The following is a 20,261-nucleotide window of genomic DNA, read 5'->3' as shown; positions in this document are numbered from 1 at the left end:
GAAATTGCGAAAACATTTTTGGGAAAAAATATTTACAGTATAATCCAGAAATATAAATTGCAATAATAAACATTATCATACTTAATAGGATACATCCTCAACCCTTTATCCAATCCAGGTGTATAACATAATGCAGCAGCGAGGACCGTTTCGAAAACAAGAGCGAAATTCAAAACCATATTTCTTATATATATATTATAAAATATTTAATTATATATTTTAAAAAGTAGGGTTTATGATTAGTATTGTTGATATGGATAATACCTCGATTATTTCTTTAATGTGTTGTAAAATCTTTTAAGTTTATAAAAAAAATTAACCTCATCCCTTGATGAACGATTGAATTTCTTCGGGTTTTGCAAATAATCAAATCAGCCCATTGGACTACAACTATGGTTACAAAAAAGGCAGTGTGGCAAGTGTATTCTAATATCTTACGGTTGTGGTATGTCTGATATTGCATATTTTTAATATGAGATATATGGGGTAAACAAAGGTTATTTACATAGTCATAATTAGATCCCTTTTTTTAAAAAAGAAATAAAACAAAATGGCCATTTAAAAGATTAACACTTTGATCAAGACTTAACAATTCACGTATTTATGACGATCATGATAAGATCAGTAAAAAATCCATCTTTTTTAGTTTGATAAAAAAAGAAAATTGTTTAAGTTTTTTGGGCCTAGAGTATGGTATCACTTTTATATTTGATTTATTACAAATAATCAATATACCCCTCCCCCAAATGGGAATCCAAAAATAATTTTTTTTTACCCATTCTTGTCCGTATGAATCCTTCAAATCGTTAACGGATTCGGAATCCCAAGGTACCCTAAGTCCTACTAACATGTTAGGTAAAAATCCGTTCTCAGCCATTATGATGAAATAGATGAAAAAGCCAGCCGCCGCCTGTATCATGCCTATCTGTCCGTAGGCTAGGCTTATAAGTCTATACACAAAAAATTATAATTATGTATAATTTTTTTTAATCTAGTTGAATATCATTCTGCAATTTACAAGTCAAAAACCTATTTTTTTTGAAAGATAATTTCATTCAATATAACAATGTGTTTAAAATAGAACGACGTTTTTTTCAGACATAAGTTAATTTATATCAAATATAAATGCCGTTTAAAAATCTGCTCATTAAGACTAAAAAACCATCAATCTTTACGTGATAAAGTTTTATAAAAAAAAGAATGGGAAAATGATAGAAATCATTTAAAGGTATGTGTATAAAAATTGAAATGAATCTAATCAAAATGTATATTCGAAAAAATGGTTGAAATTGACCTATCATTGACTAATTTATCGTATTTGGGATTTCTAGGCCTTCTCTTCATAATATCGCTTTCAGCTTTTTCGTAGGCCAAAGAAATAGCTGGCACCTATCATATTTATAATAAAATTAATGAAATGGCGCTATATTTAATAGTTGATAGTTAGGAGGTATGTGATGATTTTTTTTTATTAGTAAAAATAATATTTTATCATTATCATTCTAAAATTATATAGAAAATAGTCGGCGTCAATGTTAAAAGATATGGAAAAGTAAATAAGTCTAGTTTTTTCTAATAATAAAAAATCATAATAAGCCTCAATTTAGACCTTATTAAGTAAGTGATATGATAATAAATCTATAAATATTGTTATAATATAATCCTGACCAATAATGTTTAATTATCAAGATTCCCATTCTAAAAATAACAAAACTGGGGATATTTCCAAGGTTGCCAGATTTTCCCGATTTTTACTTTTGATCAAGAAAAGATATGCCGTCTATTAATTTATGCTTTATTTCGATTTTTTTAACGTTTTCTCCCGATTTTTATTTATACAATTTTATATATTTTTGATTAGAAAAGTAAAATCTTCAAGTTAAATATTTCAATTCTTTTTCAATTTCATTCCATTAATATAAATTACAGATATAGAAGCATGAGATATTAATTAACAAAATAAGAATTAAATTGCAATACCTAAATACCTGCAATTCCACTTATTTAGAGAAGATAAAGAAAATAGTTCAAATATAAATATATAATATGCAATCATAATTTAATAGCCCAAGGAGATGTCCAAAATGTAAAAAAATTAACAAAGCAAAAACATGTTTACTGTAAGAAATAAGGAATCATCAAATAATATCAACCCTACTTTAAAAATAAGGTTATGATAACACTGCAAAAGTTGAAAAGACATTCATATAGTTATTTATTTATAAATTACAAACTTATTGCCTATCAAAAACTATAAATTTTTTATTTCATACTATCAAATAAAATTATATTAAAATTAACATATCAAATATAAAATAAAACATTATTTTATAAAAACGGAAATGGGACTACAAGTTCCCCAAAAACATGAATAGTTATATTTTAAAATGAACAGCCTCAAAAATAGTGTTAAACATCATAGGTCCTTAAACTCATCTTAGGGAATTTGAATGAAAATCATCCATTTTCTTTATTAAAACACGCATCAAATAATGGAAATACTAAACCATTCCCAATAAGCTGTTCGATTTTAATAAAGAAAGAGACAATCTAAGGATATTGCATTTATTCGCAGAGCTTAGAAAATTCTAACCTTCAGTATCAAATGTAACAACTTCTTGTACTGATAACGCGAGTGTGAATTTTAAAGGCAAAGTGTAATCATCAAATTATTAATAAAGACATTATCTCCATTGATTGCCTGGGATATTTATAAGGCAGAAAGAAAGGAACAAGCATAGAAATAGTTGATATGGAATGTTATACCGAATTCAGCAGATTCACAAATAAGATATCCGTTTTATTGAAATTATGTATTCTCAAGAAATTGAATGGTCAAAACTCCTACGAAGTATTACAACAATATGGTCATCATTAAATCGTCTCTCGAAAAAGTATATAAAAATTATATAGCTGTTAAATCCTATATCCCTCAAAAAATCTATATTCAATATTAAAATAATTTTTGAAAAAGGACTGAGGCTTATTAGGTGGCCTAGTTATTAATATAGAGACGACTTTAACAATATGGTTAAAAGGTTTCAATCCAAAAATTAATTATAGTGATGTTTTTAATATTAGTTACAACTTTAAAAGCCCGTCATCAATAAATTTTATAACTCAACAAAACTATAAAATTCTAGGGATCATGATAAAATACATTAAAACAATTGTTTCGCATCTAAAAAATATGAATTTTCAATGGGAAAATCTAAGTATAATGAAGATTCTTGATTATAGATACAAATTCAAGGAAGATAAATAATAATGATATCGAATTATTTCAGGCATTTCATTGCTTTAAATATATACTTGTAAAGATTTTAAGGAATATATAACAAAAATTAAAAACTTAATTAATAGCATAAAATCTTCTATAAATATGAATGAGAATAAAAATAAATACTGATTCTTAATGTTTTGCATGTATAATATTTCTTATAACAAAATAATTTTTTGAATTATGGCTATATCTCCCTCTTTTGGTTTAAATTAATCTGGCAAACCCTGAATATTTCTTATATAATCTTAGAAACAGAGTTTGAAACTTCAAAAAATTTTGAACAAAAATAAATGAAGATTTTTCGAAGAAAAGAGATTTTTGATTAAATTTTAACTAAAAATGCCAAAATCTTTTGTAATTCTCTTGAACAAAAAATCTTAGATTTATATAAAAGAATAAAACCATATCGGTTCCCAAATCGATACATAAAATAGTAACGGTTCCTAGTGGAAGTGGAATATTTGCCAAGATGAAAATCAAGAAGGGACTTATTTCGGGTATATTGCTAGTCAAGGTATAGGCTATCGACTTTTTCAAATTGTCAAATATCAATCGACCTTATTAAATATATTTTTATCGTGGATAAGAAATAATTATAATAAATGTTTATAGTAGATACCTTATAGGTCCGGCCCAGAACCCTCTTGGTTAATAAATTTTTTTTGAAAGCAGCGAGAGGCAATTATTTTTCATAAAATAAGACGACTCATGACTTTAAAAAAAATGGTATATAAACATTCATCATTCTTTCGCTCTAGAATTAATTTAATTTACAAAAAAATCAACATTTTTAATTGGACTGGGAAATGCTTTTTTTACACACTCGGACAAAGCAAATGGGTACCTTCGAAGAACTCTGTTTAAAATAAAACGATTTGAATTATTAATCAAAAGCATATAAGTTCAATTTATTTTAAAAAAACCTTCTTCAACTCCTGTCACTATGGAGGCAAAATTGTCGTCCAACAAAATCATATCGGCAGCTTGTTTACTTACGTCGCTTCCAGCAATACCCATAGCTACACCTGATATTTATAAATAAATATTCTACATGAATTTTGGATTCGTTAAAAGAAATAAAAATAAATAATTGAATAAAAGCCGCATTCCATTCATTAATGTTCTTCCTTATCCTTCCTTGTAAATTAAAATTTATACCAATATCGGCTTGTTTGAGAGCCGGAGAATCGTTGACCCCGTCCCCTGTAACAGCTACTATAGCTCCTTGTCTTTGACAACCCTCCACTATTATAAGCTTTTGTTGAGGGGACGTGCGGGCAAATACCATTTCGGGATGATCCCTTAAAACAGCGTCTAATTTTCCCTGGGACATCTCTTTGAGTTCTCCACCGTGAATTACGCATGCCTTTGCATCTCTATATTTATATGAAAGTATAATAATTTATTTAAGGAGAAAATAATAATAAAGTGGTATGAGAAGTGGATATAAGAAGAAAAAGTCTAAATTAATTTAAGGGTAGTAAATAGATAGATAGGATATTATGAGTTTTATTACTTAGGATTTACAGCTTCGATTGGAATATTCAGCCTAGAGGCGATATCTTCAACCGTCTCGCTACCTTCTGAAATGATGCCCACACTTTTGGCGATTGCTTTAGCCGTTATAGGATGATCACCGGTCACCATAATAACCTTAAAAATGAAATAAATCATAATGAAAGATGCAAAAGTGGGTAACTAAATAAATTTTTTTTGGTGAATTGCGCTCCACCAAGACCAAAGAAATATCTCAATAAAATATGTATGAATATCGGAGATTCCAACATATGAAAATCTTTAATAAATAGTTAGCCATAACTCCAAAGTCATTAAAGAGCAAACGAAATTAATTATCAATAAATATGTTAAAATTTTAAAAATTCAAAACCTTTATGCCAGCGCTCCGACACTTAGCCACGGCATCTGGTACGGCCGCTCTGGGTGGATCTATCATCGCAATGAGACCTATGAACCTTAAACCTTCGAGAGGAAAGTTAGCTTCATCCGTATCGAACTTGAAACCTCTCGGAAATGCGTCAGTGCCGAGGAAGTGATCGCAAAACCCTAAAACCCTTTCACCCATCCCGCCGAGTTCTAGATAAGCTTGGTTGAAGGCTTCTTTCTCGCTGTCGTCTATCGGCCTATTTATTAAAGTGTTTTGTAAAATTATTTTTTTATTATACATTGTTTGTTACTATTACATAGAAAATCAACGAAATCGCGAGTATTACCACAAAACCCCGAATATATTTGTCATAAAAATATGTTTTAATCATTTAATTATTAAATGAAAAATAAATTAACCGTTAAACTTTATTTATTTAATATATTATCTATATTTAAATTAATTTTTACAAAAAAATATGTGATAAATTACAGATATCCATTATCAGTACCATATATAAATCATTAATTTTAAAAATAATATTAAATATAAATCCACAAATTGTTCAAAAGAGAAAAAAAACTAATGCAAAAAGATAGAATGTTTAAAACTATTTGTCTGCATAAAAAATTTTCATAACAGCCGAAATTCTAAGCCTATGGAACTTCGAAATAAGTAAAACACTATTTAAATCATTAAACGATTCATAGTTTTGGGTGTCGATATTACAAAGTAAAATAATAAATCAGCCAGGCTAAAGAGAAACCTTTTCCACACAGACCAACAAAAAAAAGATTACAATGGACAATTAATAATAGACATTTAATAATTAAACAATGACAGGATGCCATTAGAAGCGATGAATCAAGATTTGAAGTCTTTATTGGAAATTTACAAGCTTGCTGATAGGAGTAAAGAAGGCGTTTCATCCTGACTGCATAAAGAGAAGTATCAAACAACTGAAATGATCTCGAAGTTCTTTTATAGATTGGGCAGTTTGTATTTAGTAAAAAATAAAATACCATAGTTTTAAAATCCTAAACCCCTATTTTTTTCGATCTTACCATTCAAGAGTTAAATATATATATGTTGCAAAAACCTTTCTTCCCCTTGAATCATAATGGTGGAGCAACGATCGAATATCCTCTCGGGAGCTCCCTTCATGACAAGCAGATATCTGGATTCGTTTTCAATTTCGTGAATAGATACCTATCAAAATATTTTATTTTGTTATAGAATTCTAAATTTTAAGAGACATAGCAACACTACTTACTTGATATTTATTGGTGGAGTTGAAAGGAATTTCGGCCACTTTTCTATTCTTGGCTCTGGTCATTTCAACATCGCCAAATGACAATTCAACGCATTTCAACAGAGCCGATTCGGATGCGTCACCTAAGCATTCCCTGATAATGAAAATTTTTTTTTGATCCACTCATAAAAAAAAATTAAAGGGGGCAAGTAAGACTTTAATATGTATTTTTATTCAAACAATATTGGAAGCAGCGTAGTCATGGTTCTCTGACGTTGTAAATTGATTGAACAAAAGGGAATTTTAATTTATAAACATAAGCAAAGGGCTAAAATAAATAATAAAACAATAGAGGGTCATTTTTTTGCAATAGTACTAGGGGGGGGGGGTTGACATATTATATATATCAAAGATCTGCAGGCCCAAGTATATTGGCCAGCTATTTTAATTTTTTTTAAATATATTTTGGCCGGGCCTAAATTTTTTTTAAATACCCTGGCTGGGCCGTATATTTTTAAAACCGAATTTTTTAAATCGCCATTATTAGTTATAAAAATTTAAAAAAAGTTATAAGTTTTAAAAAAATCCGGGCTATGCAAATGGTATTTCTGCACGTCTCTGATATATATTAAGGACAATTACGATTACATAGAAACCATATATTGAATTTATCTAAAAAAAATATAAAGTATAAAATTATTATGAAATACCTTTTTAAAACTGGTAAATTTTCTTGATTCTGCTTGAAGCTAGCTCTATTACATAAAGACGCCACTCTCGCAAGAGCCAACCAAGAGGGTTGGTCTTTCTGCATTGAAGAAGCTTTAATCAATAAATGAACAATTTTTTTTATAATTAGATTACGAATCGAATAATAAAATATTGAAATTTCATGTAATCGAATAAAAATAGTAAATTTCTTTATTCGATGAATACAAATAGTAAATTATTCGATTTATTTAAACAAGTATGAATAATACATTATTAGAGCCCTGCACGAGTATCGATAAGTACGATTTAGGTAAATTTTTTCACCGAACTCAATCGTCGAATAATAATTTTAAAACAGGCAGGACTGACAAAGATATCTTAATTCTTATTAAATCCTATTTTCTAGAAAGAAATAAAATTTTATTGTTATCCTAGAACGTTCATCAATTTTCCTTCCCCTTTTTACTTGAAATCAAATAATTCTAAAAAAAAATTAGTTAAGTCGGTTTAGTATCGGACTATTAAATATTAACATAAACTTAGTCCATGATTATTAATTATGATATGAACAATCAAGGGAAATGGAGTTATAATTGTTCCGTCTGCAGAGGCCTAGTTCCACAAGTGCACGGAGAAGTATGAGTGATAAAAAAGGAAGATATTTACATGATTGATCTTCTGAAGTATCAGCTTCCCATATCTTGTTATCAAACCACATGTGAGCTACGGTCATTCTATTTTGTGTAAGCGTGCCAGTTTTATCGGAACAAATTGTGGAGGTGGAACCCAATGTTTCAACAGCTTCTAAGTTTTTAACCAAACAATTTTTGGAAGCCATTCTTTTGGCGGTGAGCGTTAGGCAGACCTATTTTTATGTTATATATATATTTTTTAAATATGATTGATATCTTGGGCCCCAAATTTTTGATAATATCTAGTTACAGCCCACCAAGTCAAATTAATTTTCGAAATCCTACTTCTTAGTAATAATTTCCTAATAAAAATTATAATAATGACATTATTTTAAAAAATATAACAACCGTAACGGTAGCCAGAAGGCCTTCCGGCACATTGGCCACTATGATCCCGATCAGAAAAATAACAGCGTCGAGCCAGGTGTAATGTAAAATGAGGGCTATAATGAAGAAAGTAACTCCTAAAAATATAGCAACCGCAGTTATCAGATGGATAAAACGATTTATTTCTTTGTGAATTGGAGTTTCCCCTACCTCTATTCCGGATGCTAGGTTAGCGATACGACCCATAACGGTTCGATCACCGGTGTTGACAACTATACCAGTGCACGTTCCTAGAAGAAAAAATTAAAATGTTTGAAATTTTATTCGGTAATATTAACCATATGAGATTAAAATTTAATAGATAGAACACGAGATGAAGCAAATATAGATTATTATGTGATTAACTATTTTTTCATTGCTAAAATAAAAGCAATATTAGTTGCATTATCAAAAAACTTAAATATATATATGTAACAATTATAGTAACCTTCAACAGCGTTAGTAGAAAAGAAACCCAAATTTCTGGTTTCCAAAGGGTTGGCACTAGTATTTTCTGGGCCCCTTGATTGCGGCTCTGACTCACCCGTTAATGAGGAGTTATCGACCTTAATAGTATGTATAAAAAAATAAGATTGTAAGATTAGCGAAAAAAGAAAAATGAATGTTATGTTAGTTTTAACAGGCATTTGCGAAGTGGAACCTATTATGTATGTTACGGAAGAAAAGGAGAAGAAAATATTTTAAAATGCAATAAATTTTAAATTAAATTAAAAAAAAAGAAAACCTTAAATCCTTGCGATTTGATGACACGAATATCGGCAGGTATTCTGTCACCAAATTTAACTTCGACAATGTCTCCTAATACTACATCTTCCGCTTTGATATCCATCTTCTTGCCTTCTCTCAACACCACTGCTTGCTTAAAATACGTTTATTAGTAAAATAATTAGTACTATCCCTTTGCAGATCGCTCTACAATATTTTTCAATTTATGTATTAAAAGTATATTTGATTCCTATTATAATTTAAAATGATTAAAATGGGAATTCTTTCTTTGAAAAAAAATAAATGAATTGAAAAAGAAGCAAATTGTAAAAGGTATTATTATTCTTTTTTCACATAGTAGTAATTATAAATTTATACTTGAGGTATCATCTTCCCGAAAGATTCCATAATTTTCGAACTTTTGGCTTCTTGATAATATGAAAAGCAACCTGTTATAACAACAACGGTCGTTAAAACGATACCCAGATAGAGCTTGATATAATAAATTATTAAACAATGTTTCAATTTATGAAGGTTAATTATCATTGAATAAGTTATATAGATAATATTTTATAATAAATTTACATTTTTTTAAAACTAATTTTTAACTAAGTAAATGTGTGAGAAAAAAGAATAGACAGAAGAATGAAAAATGAAATTATAAAAATATATAAGTGTAGTAAAATAAAGTTACGTTGTCTTTGGAAAAATTCCTGTAAGTGGCAGCTTGAATACCGTAAGCCACGAAACACAGGATAGCACCGGCCCAAAGAAGCATGGAAAACCCTCCGAATAATTGATTGCAAAATTTGACCCACTCCGGAGTCTTGCGCGGAGGGGTAAGAGTATTAGGACCGTCTCGAGCGAATATCTCTTTCGCTTGGGCTATCGAGTAACCCTTAAGAATTAAATATATATAGTTATAAACCCGACAGAGGCAAAGATAAAATAGGATGGGGGGGGGAGTTTGAAAGGAACAGTAAAATCTAATAAAAACAATAAGTAGAAGAAAACTTATAAAAGATAAGTGATATTGTAATACTTTTAAAAACTCTTTACAAATCTAGAGAGCAGCAGGTGCAGTTTTAAACTGATAAAATATGATACACTTTTTAAAACTGAGTCTACCTTATCGATATGAACTTTTCAAAAGTTACTTTTAGAATAATAAAAAAGCTATTTTTAGTATAATATTTTGATAATGAATCGATTTTTTCCCCGAATAAATATTAAATAAAAAACTTTATATATGATATATTTTTTTTCAGTTTGGATCGAAATTATATTTAACTGGTATTTTATTTAAGTGGCTTTCTAGCTATTTTTTAAATATTTTAGTTAAAAAAAAGTTGAAAAGAATAGTAAAATAATATATAAAATGAAAGTTAAATATTTATTAGACATATTTTTTTAGAGGTTTCAATCATGCTAATGTAGCATAAGCAAAATGATATTATATATTAATATAAATTTAAATGAAAAAAACTTGCACTATAAAAATTTAAACAAATTTCACTCGGACTAAAGTATATTTCCCCTCATAAATCTTAATATAATTACATATGTTTTCAACCGAATTTAGAATATCGATTTTAATATTTTTTTAAAAATTTATTAAGCCTCTTATATAAAAAAGTATATTTTCACGGTATTTAAAGAGATTTGAATTACTCCTTACATTTATGAGGGAAATACAACTTTAGATATAATTAGCCATATTTAGGCAATTCTATTTTTATGAAAACTTCATTTTTTTTAAAAAAAAGTAACTTCATGCTAAAACTAGTTACATTTTTTGAATCGATTTTTTTATATAGGTTTTATAATTTCATACAAGTGGTTCATATAATTACATAATTATATATAAATAAATGTACACTGACTCACCAGATGATGAGGATGGCATTGATGTGTTTCATAAAGAAGAAAATATAAAAATGATATCTTCTTCTAATCCTAAGAATATTAATAAGATCAATAACATCTAAAATCAGATGTAAAATTCTCTTAGCCAAGCCATAAATTTTTCTTGATTCCATTGGGTGGAGTAAACGTTTGTTGACATTATTAAACTTTTCTGACCCTATTGAATTTTTTCTATTGTTGATGAAGGTGAAGACGATATAATAAAATCCAATATATCGTTAGCTTTATATAACATATTCTAAATTAAACAATCATATCCTACTTCCAGCATGTGTTCCTGTACAACGATTGTCTAATCTAATCTTATAAAAAAAAGAGCAAGCTTTTTGGAACTAATTTTGAAAACAATATTTTGTTAAAATAAAATAAAATTTATTAAGCCCAAATTTTTATGAAATAAATATTATGTTAGTTAAGTTATAATATATAACATATTATTTTCATTTTGTAATTTTTTGTATGATAAAAAATTACATTAAAAATGATGATGACAATTAATATATTAACTGTAAATGCAACTAAGTATGATTAAAGATAGTTACTGAAAACAGTTATTTATGAGAAAATGTAACTTGTGATAATTATTTTTCAAAAGTAACTCCAGCGATGTAATATAATTTAATAGTTGTTTTTTTTAAAGTACACAAATATTTTGTAAAACAAACTTTTATGGGATCAACACCGAATCTGTGATATAATTCTGGCAGTGGAATGATATGTTCGTCCTGTATTCGTGAATATAATAATTTTATAAAAAAAAATTAAATAATATTTTTAAAAATATATGAGTAAAATTATTAAATTGGTTACTTTGGAACTAAGATTTGATTTATTATTCGTATTCGATAACCATTTACGAATAACAATTATTCGATTTGTATTTTCGTAGGTGCCTACCTAATTTTTGGTTTCTTACATAATTATTTTTTTAAATTTATTTTTTTTAAAAAAGAAGAAATTTGAATAAAATTTTATTGTTTATATAGGAAACCAAAATGGCGCGCCAGCTGATTTTTATTGATATACATTTTAAAATGAATGATAATTAATATTTTGGATATTACCCACTGGCATCGGGTAAAAAATAAAAGATCGGTGCATTCTCTCTTATCATTCATTCATTAAAAAAAGGGTCAACGTTGTTAGACATTGTCCTAGAATTCATTCTACCACAAATCCTATTTTACGATAAAAAAAAATTAAAGCAATTTTCCGGATATTTCTTATAACTATGACTGAAGCAATAATAACTTTCATAAGCATTCAAAAAACTCCTCTAATTTTAAGTAAATTGTTGGGATCTTGCTGCCCCTCCTATATAATAACTTTTTGAAATATTAGCTTAATCATTTGAGCACCATAAGAAATAAAGTTGACCACTTAGGAAATATGTTAATAATAAATAAACGTTGTAAGCGTATAAAATCTATCAGTCTAAACTATATAAATATAATCAAAAAAAATTCTATTTAAAAAAAATGAGGAACAAAAGAAATCGATAAAGTTGGCAATCGAGATGAGATTTAGATGAAACTAGGCACATATTTTTTAAATATAATTTCCTAATTACCTCATTAATAAAAAATCCGGTATTTTATTAATGAGATTTGGTTCAACAAAAAAAAACCATCTAAATTCAGTCAAAAATGGGAATAAGGATATATATATATATATAGACACGGATCGAAAAAAATGTAAATTATAATCGAAATCCTTTAAACATCATAGTCTAATGAGATTTGAAATATTTATTATTTAATTTTTAAAAATTCGTATCCTGAAAAATTCTAAACAATTAAAAAATATGAAATAACTGGGGATGTAATAAAACGAAGAAAAAAAAACTAAACTAAAAAAAACAATATTATTTTATGCCTAGAAAATATGAATTGGATGAATTCAATTCACTTACCCAGTAGTGATGCAAAATCGTTCCATTTGAACCGATTACGCTAACTCAGTATTTTATCAAAAGAATATTACGCCAGCCTTAAGATTTTGCTCATAGATGGCACAAAGGTTTCGACATCTATTGACGAAATCTCGAGGCTTAGGTAATATTATTTTTCTGGCTAAAATATTAAATTAGCCGTTTTTAAAAATCGGCTCAAATGGAGATTTTGCATTTATATCACTATTACCCAGGCTGAAATCAAAAAAATATGTCAGCAATTTTATTTTCATTCCAGTCACATCGCTAACAAATCATTTTAACCTATAACACATAAGTTTTTTAAAAGCGATAAAAGGAATTTCGCCATTGAAGCGAAAGAATTTTTGTATATTAGACAAAAAATACAAATCGAAATTTATAAAATATAATTATGGTTCCTTATTGGAAACACAATTATTATATTCAATTATATCATGTCATTTTTTTTATAAAAAATTGATTAATCGTATTCGATTCGAAGTGTTATTCGTGTAAAGAATATATCATTCGTAGAATTATTAATTATTAATAAGGGCAATTAAAATTTTTTTAAAAAAAACATGTGATAAAATCTACCAAACCATATCTAACTCCTGTTTAAGATGAGCAAGTTCGGGGTTCTCCTTTTTAGACCATGGCCAACACCCGCCACTTTTTTGGACCTGTTTGACGCGCTTAACATTACTCGAACTGGTCTGCATACCAGGACCCGTATTTTGCATGTTAAGACTTTGGGGTGGAGGGTTATAGCTGGGTGATTTACTTATCAGGGCTTTGTTCGTATTGTTGAATGTAGAATTATTATTGATGCCAGGTCCGTTTTTGTTGAAGGTAGTGATGGGCAGAGGTGATGCGTTGACGTTGTTGGAACTCGGGTTATAATTAGTGTTTGTGACGACATTGTTGAGGGTGCTATTGATTGCGTTATTCAGGGCGGGATTCTGAAAAGTGTCGGAGGCGTCGCGGAAATTATCCGTCATAGTATTGTAGGATGGGGTATGGGTGTGCGGTAACTTATTGACTTGATAACTGTCCGTTTTGCCATACTATTTTTATATAAAAAAAATATTATAGTCGAATGAAAAAAAAATTATCTTTATAAATAAATTTCAATCCAAAAAACGTAACAATTTTTAAAAATCCATCCAATACAATCAATAATTCATTAAATATTAATGATGATATAAATCGATATATATATTATTACTATTTTTTAAAAAAACAATACATTTTATATTGCATAATTTCAACAACCATATCACATAATAATTTTCTTAAATTTCATCATTCTTTAAAAAATAACATTATTTTTTTAATACAAAATTATGAAATGGGAATTAAAGTATTATGACTACTTTTTTTTAAAAAAAAGATCAAAATAATAGCTATTTTATTTTTGTTGAAAAAATAAATTTATTCAACCACATTATTGATTACATAGACATACAAAGGAAAAGAGATTAATTTTGACCTTGGTATAATATTTTCAATCAAAAACAAAAACTAACCAAATAGTAAAAATTTTATAATTTTACCATGGATATGCTAAAAAATTGCTGATAATAGCAAAATAAGGGAAAATACTTTCAAGAACTAATTATTATAATCTTTAAGATTTTTATACACTACACAGAAGGATAATATTTGGATTTAATCGATTTATTTTTCTTTGCCTCTTTATTTGAAATATCGCCAAAAGGTAACAAAATTAGTAAAACGCTGTCCTTTTAAAGAATTCAAAATAAGACCTTTTTAAATTAAACATAAGCATATCTGCACACTTGTTAAATTGAATATAATTAAAATGAGATTAACTTATCCCATTTAGACTCCCGACCAATAAACCTATTTTAAAAAAAATGCTAATCAAAATGTGCCAACCAAAGTACTGGCCTTTTCAACCCATAGTGATTTGAATAGTCCTATAAAATCATTTTTCTTTAAACTCAATCTCGTCCAATGGCAAAAAAAACTAGACCCCAGCCTTAATATAAATGAAATTAGGAATCAAAAACTCTAAACTATATAATGTGTTGCATATAATTCAGAAGATTTATTATATACGTCATTAAATGGTACCACTAGTGTTGTTAAACGACTCGATTTTTAAAAACGGCTAACTCAATATTTTAACCAGAAAAATATTGCACAAGCGCGAAATTTTACTAATAGATATCCAAATCTTTGTATTAGCCGTTTTTAAAAATTGGCTCAAATCCAGCCAAGTACCACTAGCTGAAATACAATTCACTTTTTTTTAAAAAATATTATTTTTATATGAAATAAAAAACCCAAAAAAATAAATTAATTTTTTTTTTCATGTATTGACCCTCTGGCCCCTTCCAACCAAGCCCCTAATACAATTGACTAGAAGGAACAACTTAAAATCTCGAAATACATAGAAATTTCAAATGACCATTGTTTCATTCTTATCATTTCAACCACACCTGTCACCTCCGGCAACTTTGCCCTAGCATTCTTTAAAAATTTAGTGCTACAAATTAGCAAACTCTCAGAATAACCTCGAGAGGGGTTTTTTTTTCGGCAAAGGTTGGCCATAGCTGTCCTTAAAGCGAACCTACTAGCCAAGGAGCTATCCTAGACTCTTTCTACTTCTTATTTTTTTCTCGCTTTATATCATCTCCGTTCTTTATTATTTTTTTAAAAATTTTTGCACATATTTCTTATATTCCATTTTAATATCGATTATAATTATGTAGTGCTGTAAACATTTCTAAAAAAATCGAACGCGTTCGCGTTCAACGTTTATTGAATGTTCAAAAAAAGGAACGCGTTCACGTTCATAAAACAGTTCAAAATTTTATGATAAATTTTTTTTAAATTTAATTTAATATAAACATATATTTTTTAATACTATATATTTTAGCCATGTTAAAAAATAATATAGTTTTATTTTGATAATATAATTATAAATAAAATATAATAATATAGCAATAAAAAGATATTTTTATTTATAAAAAATTTTTCTTATTAAATTTTAATAACAATTGTTTAGGAACACTTGGCAGTTAATACGGCATTGGCTATACCAAAAACGCTCTACTGGGGCAGATGAGGGAGTTGCTATAATTGCAGAAAGAACATATTGATCCTTATATATATGTTCAAATCTTTAAAAAAATAAAATACATGTAATTAATTGAGAGTGAGAGGTTTAATACCTTTTATTAATCCATTTAATACGGCGTCTATCAATGGTTGACCATATTTGAGGCCACTAATTTTTTTAATTTTAAAATAACTATCGTTATTGTTGGGGTCAAATATCCCAAATGCATTATTTCTTCAAATTTAATGATTTAACTTAGTTATATCATATAAAATCAACTAATTAATATTAAAATCAAATGTCGTTTTAAATTGAAACCTGAAGATTTTGACAATATAATACTTCTTGGCCACATTTTACATTTGGTAAGCATTGGATTAGTTCCTTCAATATAGGATGTTAATGTAAAACATTTATCATATTTGGCCATAGTAATGATAATTCATCTGATTTTGGATTTTCAGAATCAGATGATGAGGATTAAATAATAATATCCATGCTTATGCTAATCTAAATTAAAATATAAACAATAATATTCAAATTAATAAACTATGTGTTAAAAAAATCGAAATGTAAAAAGGAAATACACAGCCGATTAAAAATATTAATAATACTTTTTTTTTAAAAAAATTCGGAAATATTAAATTTTTCAAATAAATAAAAATAAAAAATATTTTTAAAATTGAACGAACGTTAAATTCGAACGCGTTCGTCATAAAAAAGGAACGCGTTTACGTTCAAAGTTCGTCAAAAATAAAAGGAACGCCGTTTATCATTTTTTTCAAAAAACGAACTTCGTTCACAAACGCGTTCATTTTGAACGCGTTCGTTTACAACATGATAATTATGTGCTCATATATTCATATTTGTTTTTTAAATATATATTTAAATTTTAAGATGTATTTTTGACTCATTTTGTTAGATTTCTTATTTTTATTGTTGGTTTTAAATAATAAACTCGGAGTATATAATTCTTATATAAATTCTTTTAAATAAATACTTAAATAACATTAAAGAAAATGAATTTAATGAAATTTTAGATTTGTTAATAAATTATCTTAGTATAGTGGTATATAGGTAAAACGTTAAGTTATCGGCCTTTGTATCGGTGCATCGCTGATTAAATTTAAATATCCAGCAAAGAACTCTGATAATTTTATGATGTTTATCTATTTTTTTATTTCTATAACAAAATTAAAATATTACATTAATTAATTTAAAAAAAACTAATTTAAACTTAATTTACAAATATTATTATGTAAAAAATAATAAATTATCAAATAAATGAGGGTTTGTTTTGACCTTCTATTCCATCAGCTAATTGAAAAATTTTACTCAATGTTTGCAACCCGTTTTTTTAAAAAAATTCTTTTTTAATTGCGATATTTAATTAAAAAGAATGGGGGAAAAAATTCCTCTGCAGGAATCTATAGTTTTTCACAGTATTTGGATCTAGTAATTATGAAATTGAAGTTTGAAAGTTTTATAATATGTATAAGGACGTAACTCATACTAAGAATTCATAATATTATTATTTTAATTTTAGGTATTGGAATTTATGAAATTTTTTACCTAAAGCATAAATGAGATATAAAAATAGAATATTAAAATGAGTCGAAAAGTATTATTGTTATTTTTTCTTATTTCTCGATGAGACAAAAAAAAATTCCAATTTTATATTCAAACCAACAAGATTACGCTATGCTGTTCATTTATAAAGATTAAAAGAGTTTTATAAAAGCGTGTTCTTCAAAAACTTCACTCAATCTGTGAAAAGAGTTGTTGAATAGACATGCTTAGCCTAGATAAGGTAATAATAACAAATCGTCATCCATCACCGGGGTTATCATATCTCCCACGCCCTAATAACGGGAGACTCCCGCAATATTATCCTAAACATAAAACTATATACAGCAAATATCCCGCAATTTCTTTTTTTATAAAGCATTTTACATTATCAAATGATAAATATTAATAATTTTTAGAAACAGTATTTGTTTAATATTTTAAATTTATAATCATTTTTTTTTAAATATGTCGTTTGTTAATAAAAAAAAAGGAAATCGATATCTCCTCAAAGTCAAATGAATAAACTTTCAATCCCTCCCTCTTTTCTATTGGGAAATAGTTTTTTTTTAAAAACTATAATAAAAATCAGTAACATCATACCTGGGGATAAAGCAAAAAAAGCTTTATATAATATTATATTTAAGTAAATTTTATCAACTAATATATTCCAAATAGGGATTTTTAAAGTTCAATCGCCATTTATAAAAGGTATCACATTTTAAAAAGAAAATATAACATTTACCCAATATTGTTGACTTTTAAATGCCATTTCAAATTTAGGAATAAATATATTATATCATAAAATTTGGTAGTACCATGCCTATGATTTGAAATACATTACTTGAAATATAACGCAAAAAAACACCTTAATTTGAAAGCATAAGGAACGGGGATTTGTAAAGTTAACAGCTATGTGAATAAAAAAAGGGAGCCAAATAAGCCCCATTTCCTAACCCGGCCGAAGTCGGAAATTTGTAGGATGTAAGCTCGTAGAAAAATTTCGCCCGCAATTTGTAAATTTTGACCTAGCAGCCCTGTCCAGTAAATGTCTTACCTCATTCATAGTTAGCAAGAAAAATGAATTAGTGGCGAAGTATATAAAATATGCTGTATTTCTGTATACTTAACCTTGAATTCGCGTTAACTGTGAATGCAGAGTTAAGGAGATTTATTTCTTTGCAGAAGACCAATGAAAGAAAGAGAATTTACCCGTAAAAAATGTCCAATTTCTTTATTAAAACTTTTTCCGAATATTAACAAAAAAAAGATTAGTTTCCTATCGAAAATATTTTTGTTCCCAATTCCAATTACCAAGATAAATACAGAGGAAAAGGTATTAAAATAATCACATTATAGTATAATTAAATTACTAATTTGAGGTATAGTTTTATAATAACCCTTTTTAAATAGTTTAAATTTGCATTTTGAGATATTGGAATTGGGGAGCAAACGCATCATTATATGCTGAAATTAGATACTAAAAAAACAGGGGTCTGCAAAACTGGATTATCCCACTAATACTAAATTACCTCCTAACCCCAAAACATAAAATGAATATAAAAAACTTTATCGATTTATTATTATTTTCATTGGCAGACAAAATATATATAACATATTTTATTTTAAAAAAATTAAATAATAAATAAATAACTGAGGGAATTGTAGCTCGAACGGAAATAGAATATTCAGAATTAGTAATTTAATTATGAATAAAAAATATATATAATTGCATGAGTTAAACAAACACAAAAACCCTTTAAATTGTTGAAAGAATAACAAAATATACTAATATTTTTTAAAATTCATTTTTAATTTGGTCATTTCTAAATAAATTTTTTCAGTTTTAAAGTAAAAGTTAATGAATGTTTAAATGATCGGTCATCTGATTCTTCATGGAAATCTAAATCAAGCCGGCCGGTACCCGGCCCGAGGGTCCATTTTTAAAATTATTTCGGCTCGGGCCTAATATTTTTAAAAAATTTCGGGCCGGGCTTTTAAATATAACATTACATTTTGTCAAATAAATTGATATAAGGCGCTAATATTTTTTACTTGTAAAATATTTTTTTAAAATAAAATAATTTTCCTAAATTTAGATAAATTCGGGCCTTGCCTATAAACTATTTTTTATTTCGGGTAGAGCTTTACGGGACAAATAAAAAAATTTTGTTCGGGATCGGGCCGGGCAGAACAAAAATTTATTAAAACAATTTTGGGCGGAGCCGGGCGTGAAAAATTAGGCCCTATGCAGATCAGTAATTCTCCAACTGGATATAAATTTAAAATTATTTCTTAAAATATTACGGCCCAGCCCTGACTTGCAAATTTTTTATTTTAGAAGTTGGGGGAATTTTTAAAATCATATTAATTTGAATTTTATACGTCACTTGCAGATCTCCGAAACATTTTTTGATGGATTAGAATGTTCACTTTATTATGGGTACGTAAATTTATAAACCCTACGCTACTAAATTTACAATAAGAGGAAAAGTTTATTGACATTTTTTTTTAAATTAAGCATTCAAACATGTTAGTCTCCAACTTTAAAAAAAACAATTTTTTTTTGTATAAGTATAATGTCTTATTATATTTTTTTTATAACGAAATTTTATATAAGATTTCAATGTTTGATTAATAGATTTCAAATAATATAATTTTACTTAAAAAAATTATTGGTTCTAAAATATTATTTATTGAATATATATAAAGTGAGATGCTTATTTAGAGTCTAACCCCCCCCCCCCTCCCTCCAGCTTCTCAAACCCGGGAAAAAATTATTAGAATTTTCAGTCTAGTTGATGGAGCTTTTTATATCTCTATAGATATTTTTTAAAGGATCTTTATTCAA

The 20,261-nt window shown here is 27.3% G+C and overlaps 1 protein-coding gene across 4 annotated transcripts in view; it reads right to left on the bottom strand.

Moving 5' to 3' along the window:
* The window catches only part of LOC135930218 (sodium/potassium-transporting ATPase subunit alpha-B-like), a 36,044-nt gene that overhangs the window by 2,068 nt on the left and 13,715 nt on the right, over positions 1 to 20,261 (bottom strand). For 3 of the 4 annotated variants that reach the window (XM_065467001.1, XM_065467002.1, XM_065466999.1), the window contains exons 2-21: positions 13,356 to 13,820; positions 11,507 to 11,566; positions 9,610 to 9,813; positions 9,294 to 9,407; positions 8,935 to 9,069; positions 8,638 to 8,755; positions 8,172 to 8,440; positions 7,798 to 7,996; positions 7,131 to 7,242; positions 6,442 to 6,574; positions 6,268 to 6,377; positions 5,172 to 5,424; positions 4,800 to 4,936; positions 4,442 to 4,659; positions 4,207 to 4,308; positions 3,686 to 3,840; positions 1,295 to 1,389; positions 776 to 950; positions 321 to 451; positions 82 to 183 (exon numbers count right to left, since the gene is read on the bottom strand). In XM_065467001.1, the coding sequence (XP_065323073.1) occupies positions 82 to 183; positions 321 to 451; positions 776 to 950; positions 1,295 to 1,389; positions 3,686 to 3,840; positions 4,207 to 4,308; positions 4,442 to 4,659; positions 4,800 to 4,936; positions 5,172 to 5,424; positions 6,268 to 6,377; positions 6,442 to 6,574; positions 7,131 to 7,242; positions 7,798 to 7,996; positions 8,172 to 8,440; positions 8,638 to 8,755; positions 8,935 to 9,069; positions 9,294 to 9,407; positions 9,610 to 9,813; positions 11,507 to 11,566; positions 13,356 to 13,754 (3,221 nt within the window). In that variant the 5' untranslated portion in view covers positions 13,755 to 13,820. Of the gene's footprint in view, positions 1 to 81; positions 184 to 320; positions 452 to 775; positions 951 to 1,294; positions 1,390 to 3,685; positions 3,841 to 4,206; positions 4,309 to 4,441; positions 4,660 to 4,799; positions 4,937 to 5,171; positions 5,425 to 6,267; positions 6,378 to 6,441; positions 6,575 to 7,130; positions 7,243 to 7,797; positions 7,997 to 8,171; positions 8,441 to 8,637; positions 8,756 to 8,934; positions 9,070 to 9,293; positions 9,408 to 9,609; positions 9,814 to 11,506; positions 11,567 to 13,355; positions 13,821 to 15,780; positions 15,902 to 20,261 lie in introns of those variants that run through there. The other variant, XM_065467000.1, reaches the window with a different exon arrangement.

The sequence above is a fragment of the Gordionus sp. m RMFG-2023 genome, chromosome 5 (genome assembly GCF_954871325.1).
Source record: "Gordionus sp. m RMFG-2023 chromosome 5, tfGorSpeb1-WG-v2, whole genome shotgun sequence".
NCBI lineage: Eukaryota > Metazoa > Nematomorpha > Gordioida > Chordodea > Parachordodidae > Gordionus > Gordionus sp. m RMFG-2023.
Note: the sequence above shows the minus strand (reverse complement) of the source record. Positions and strands in the feature narration are given on the sequence as shown.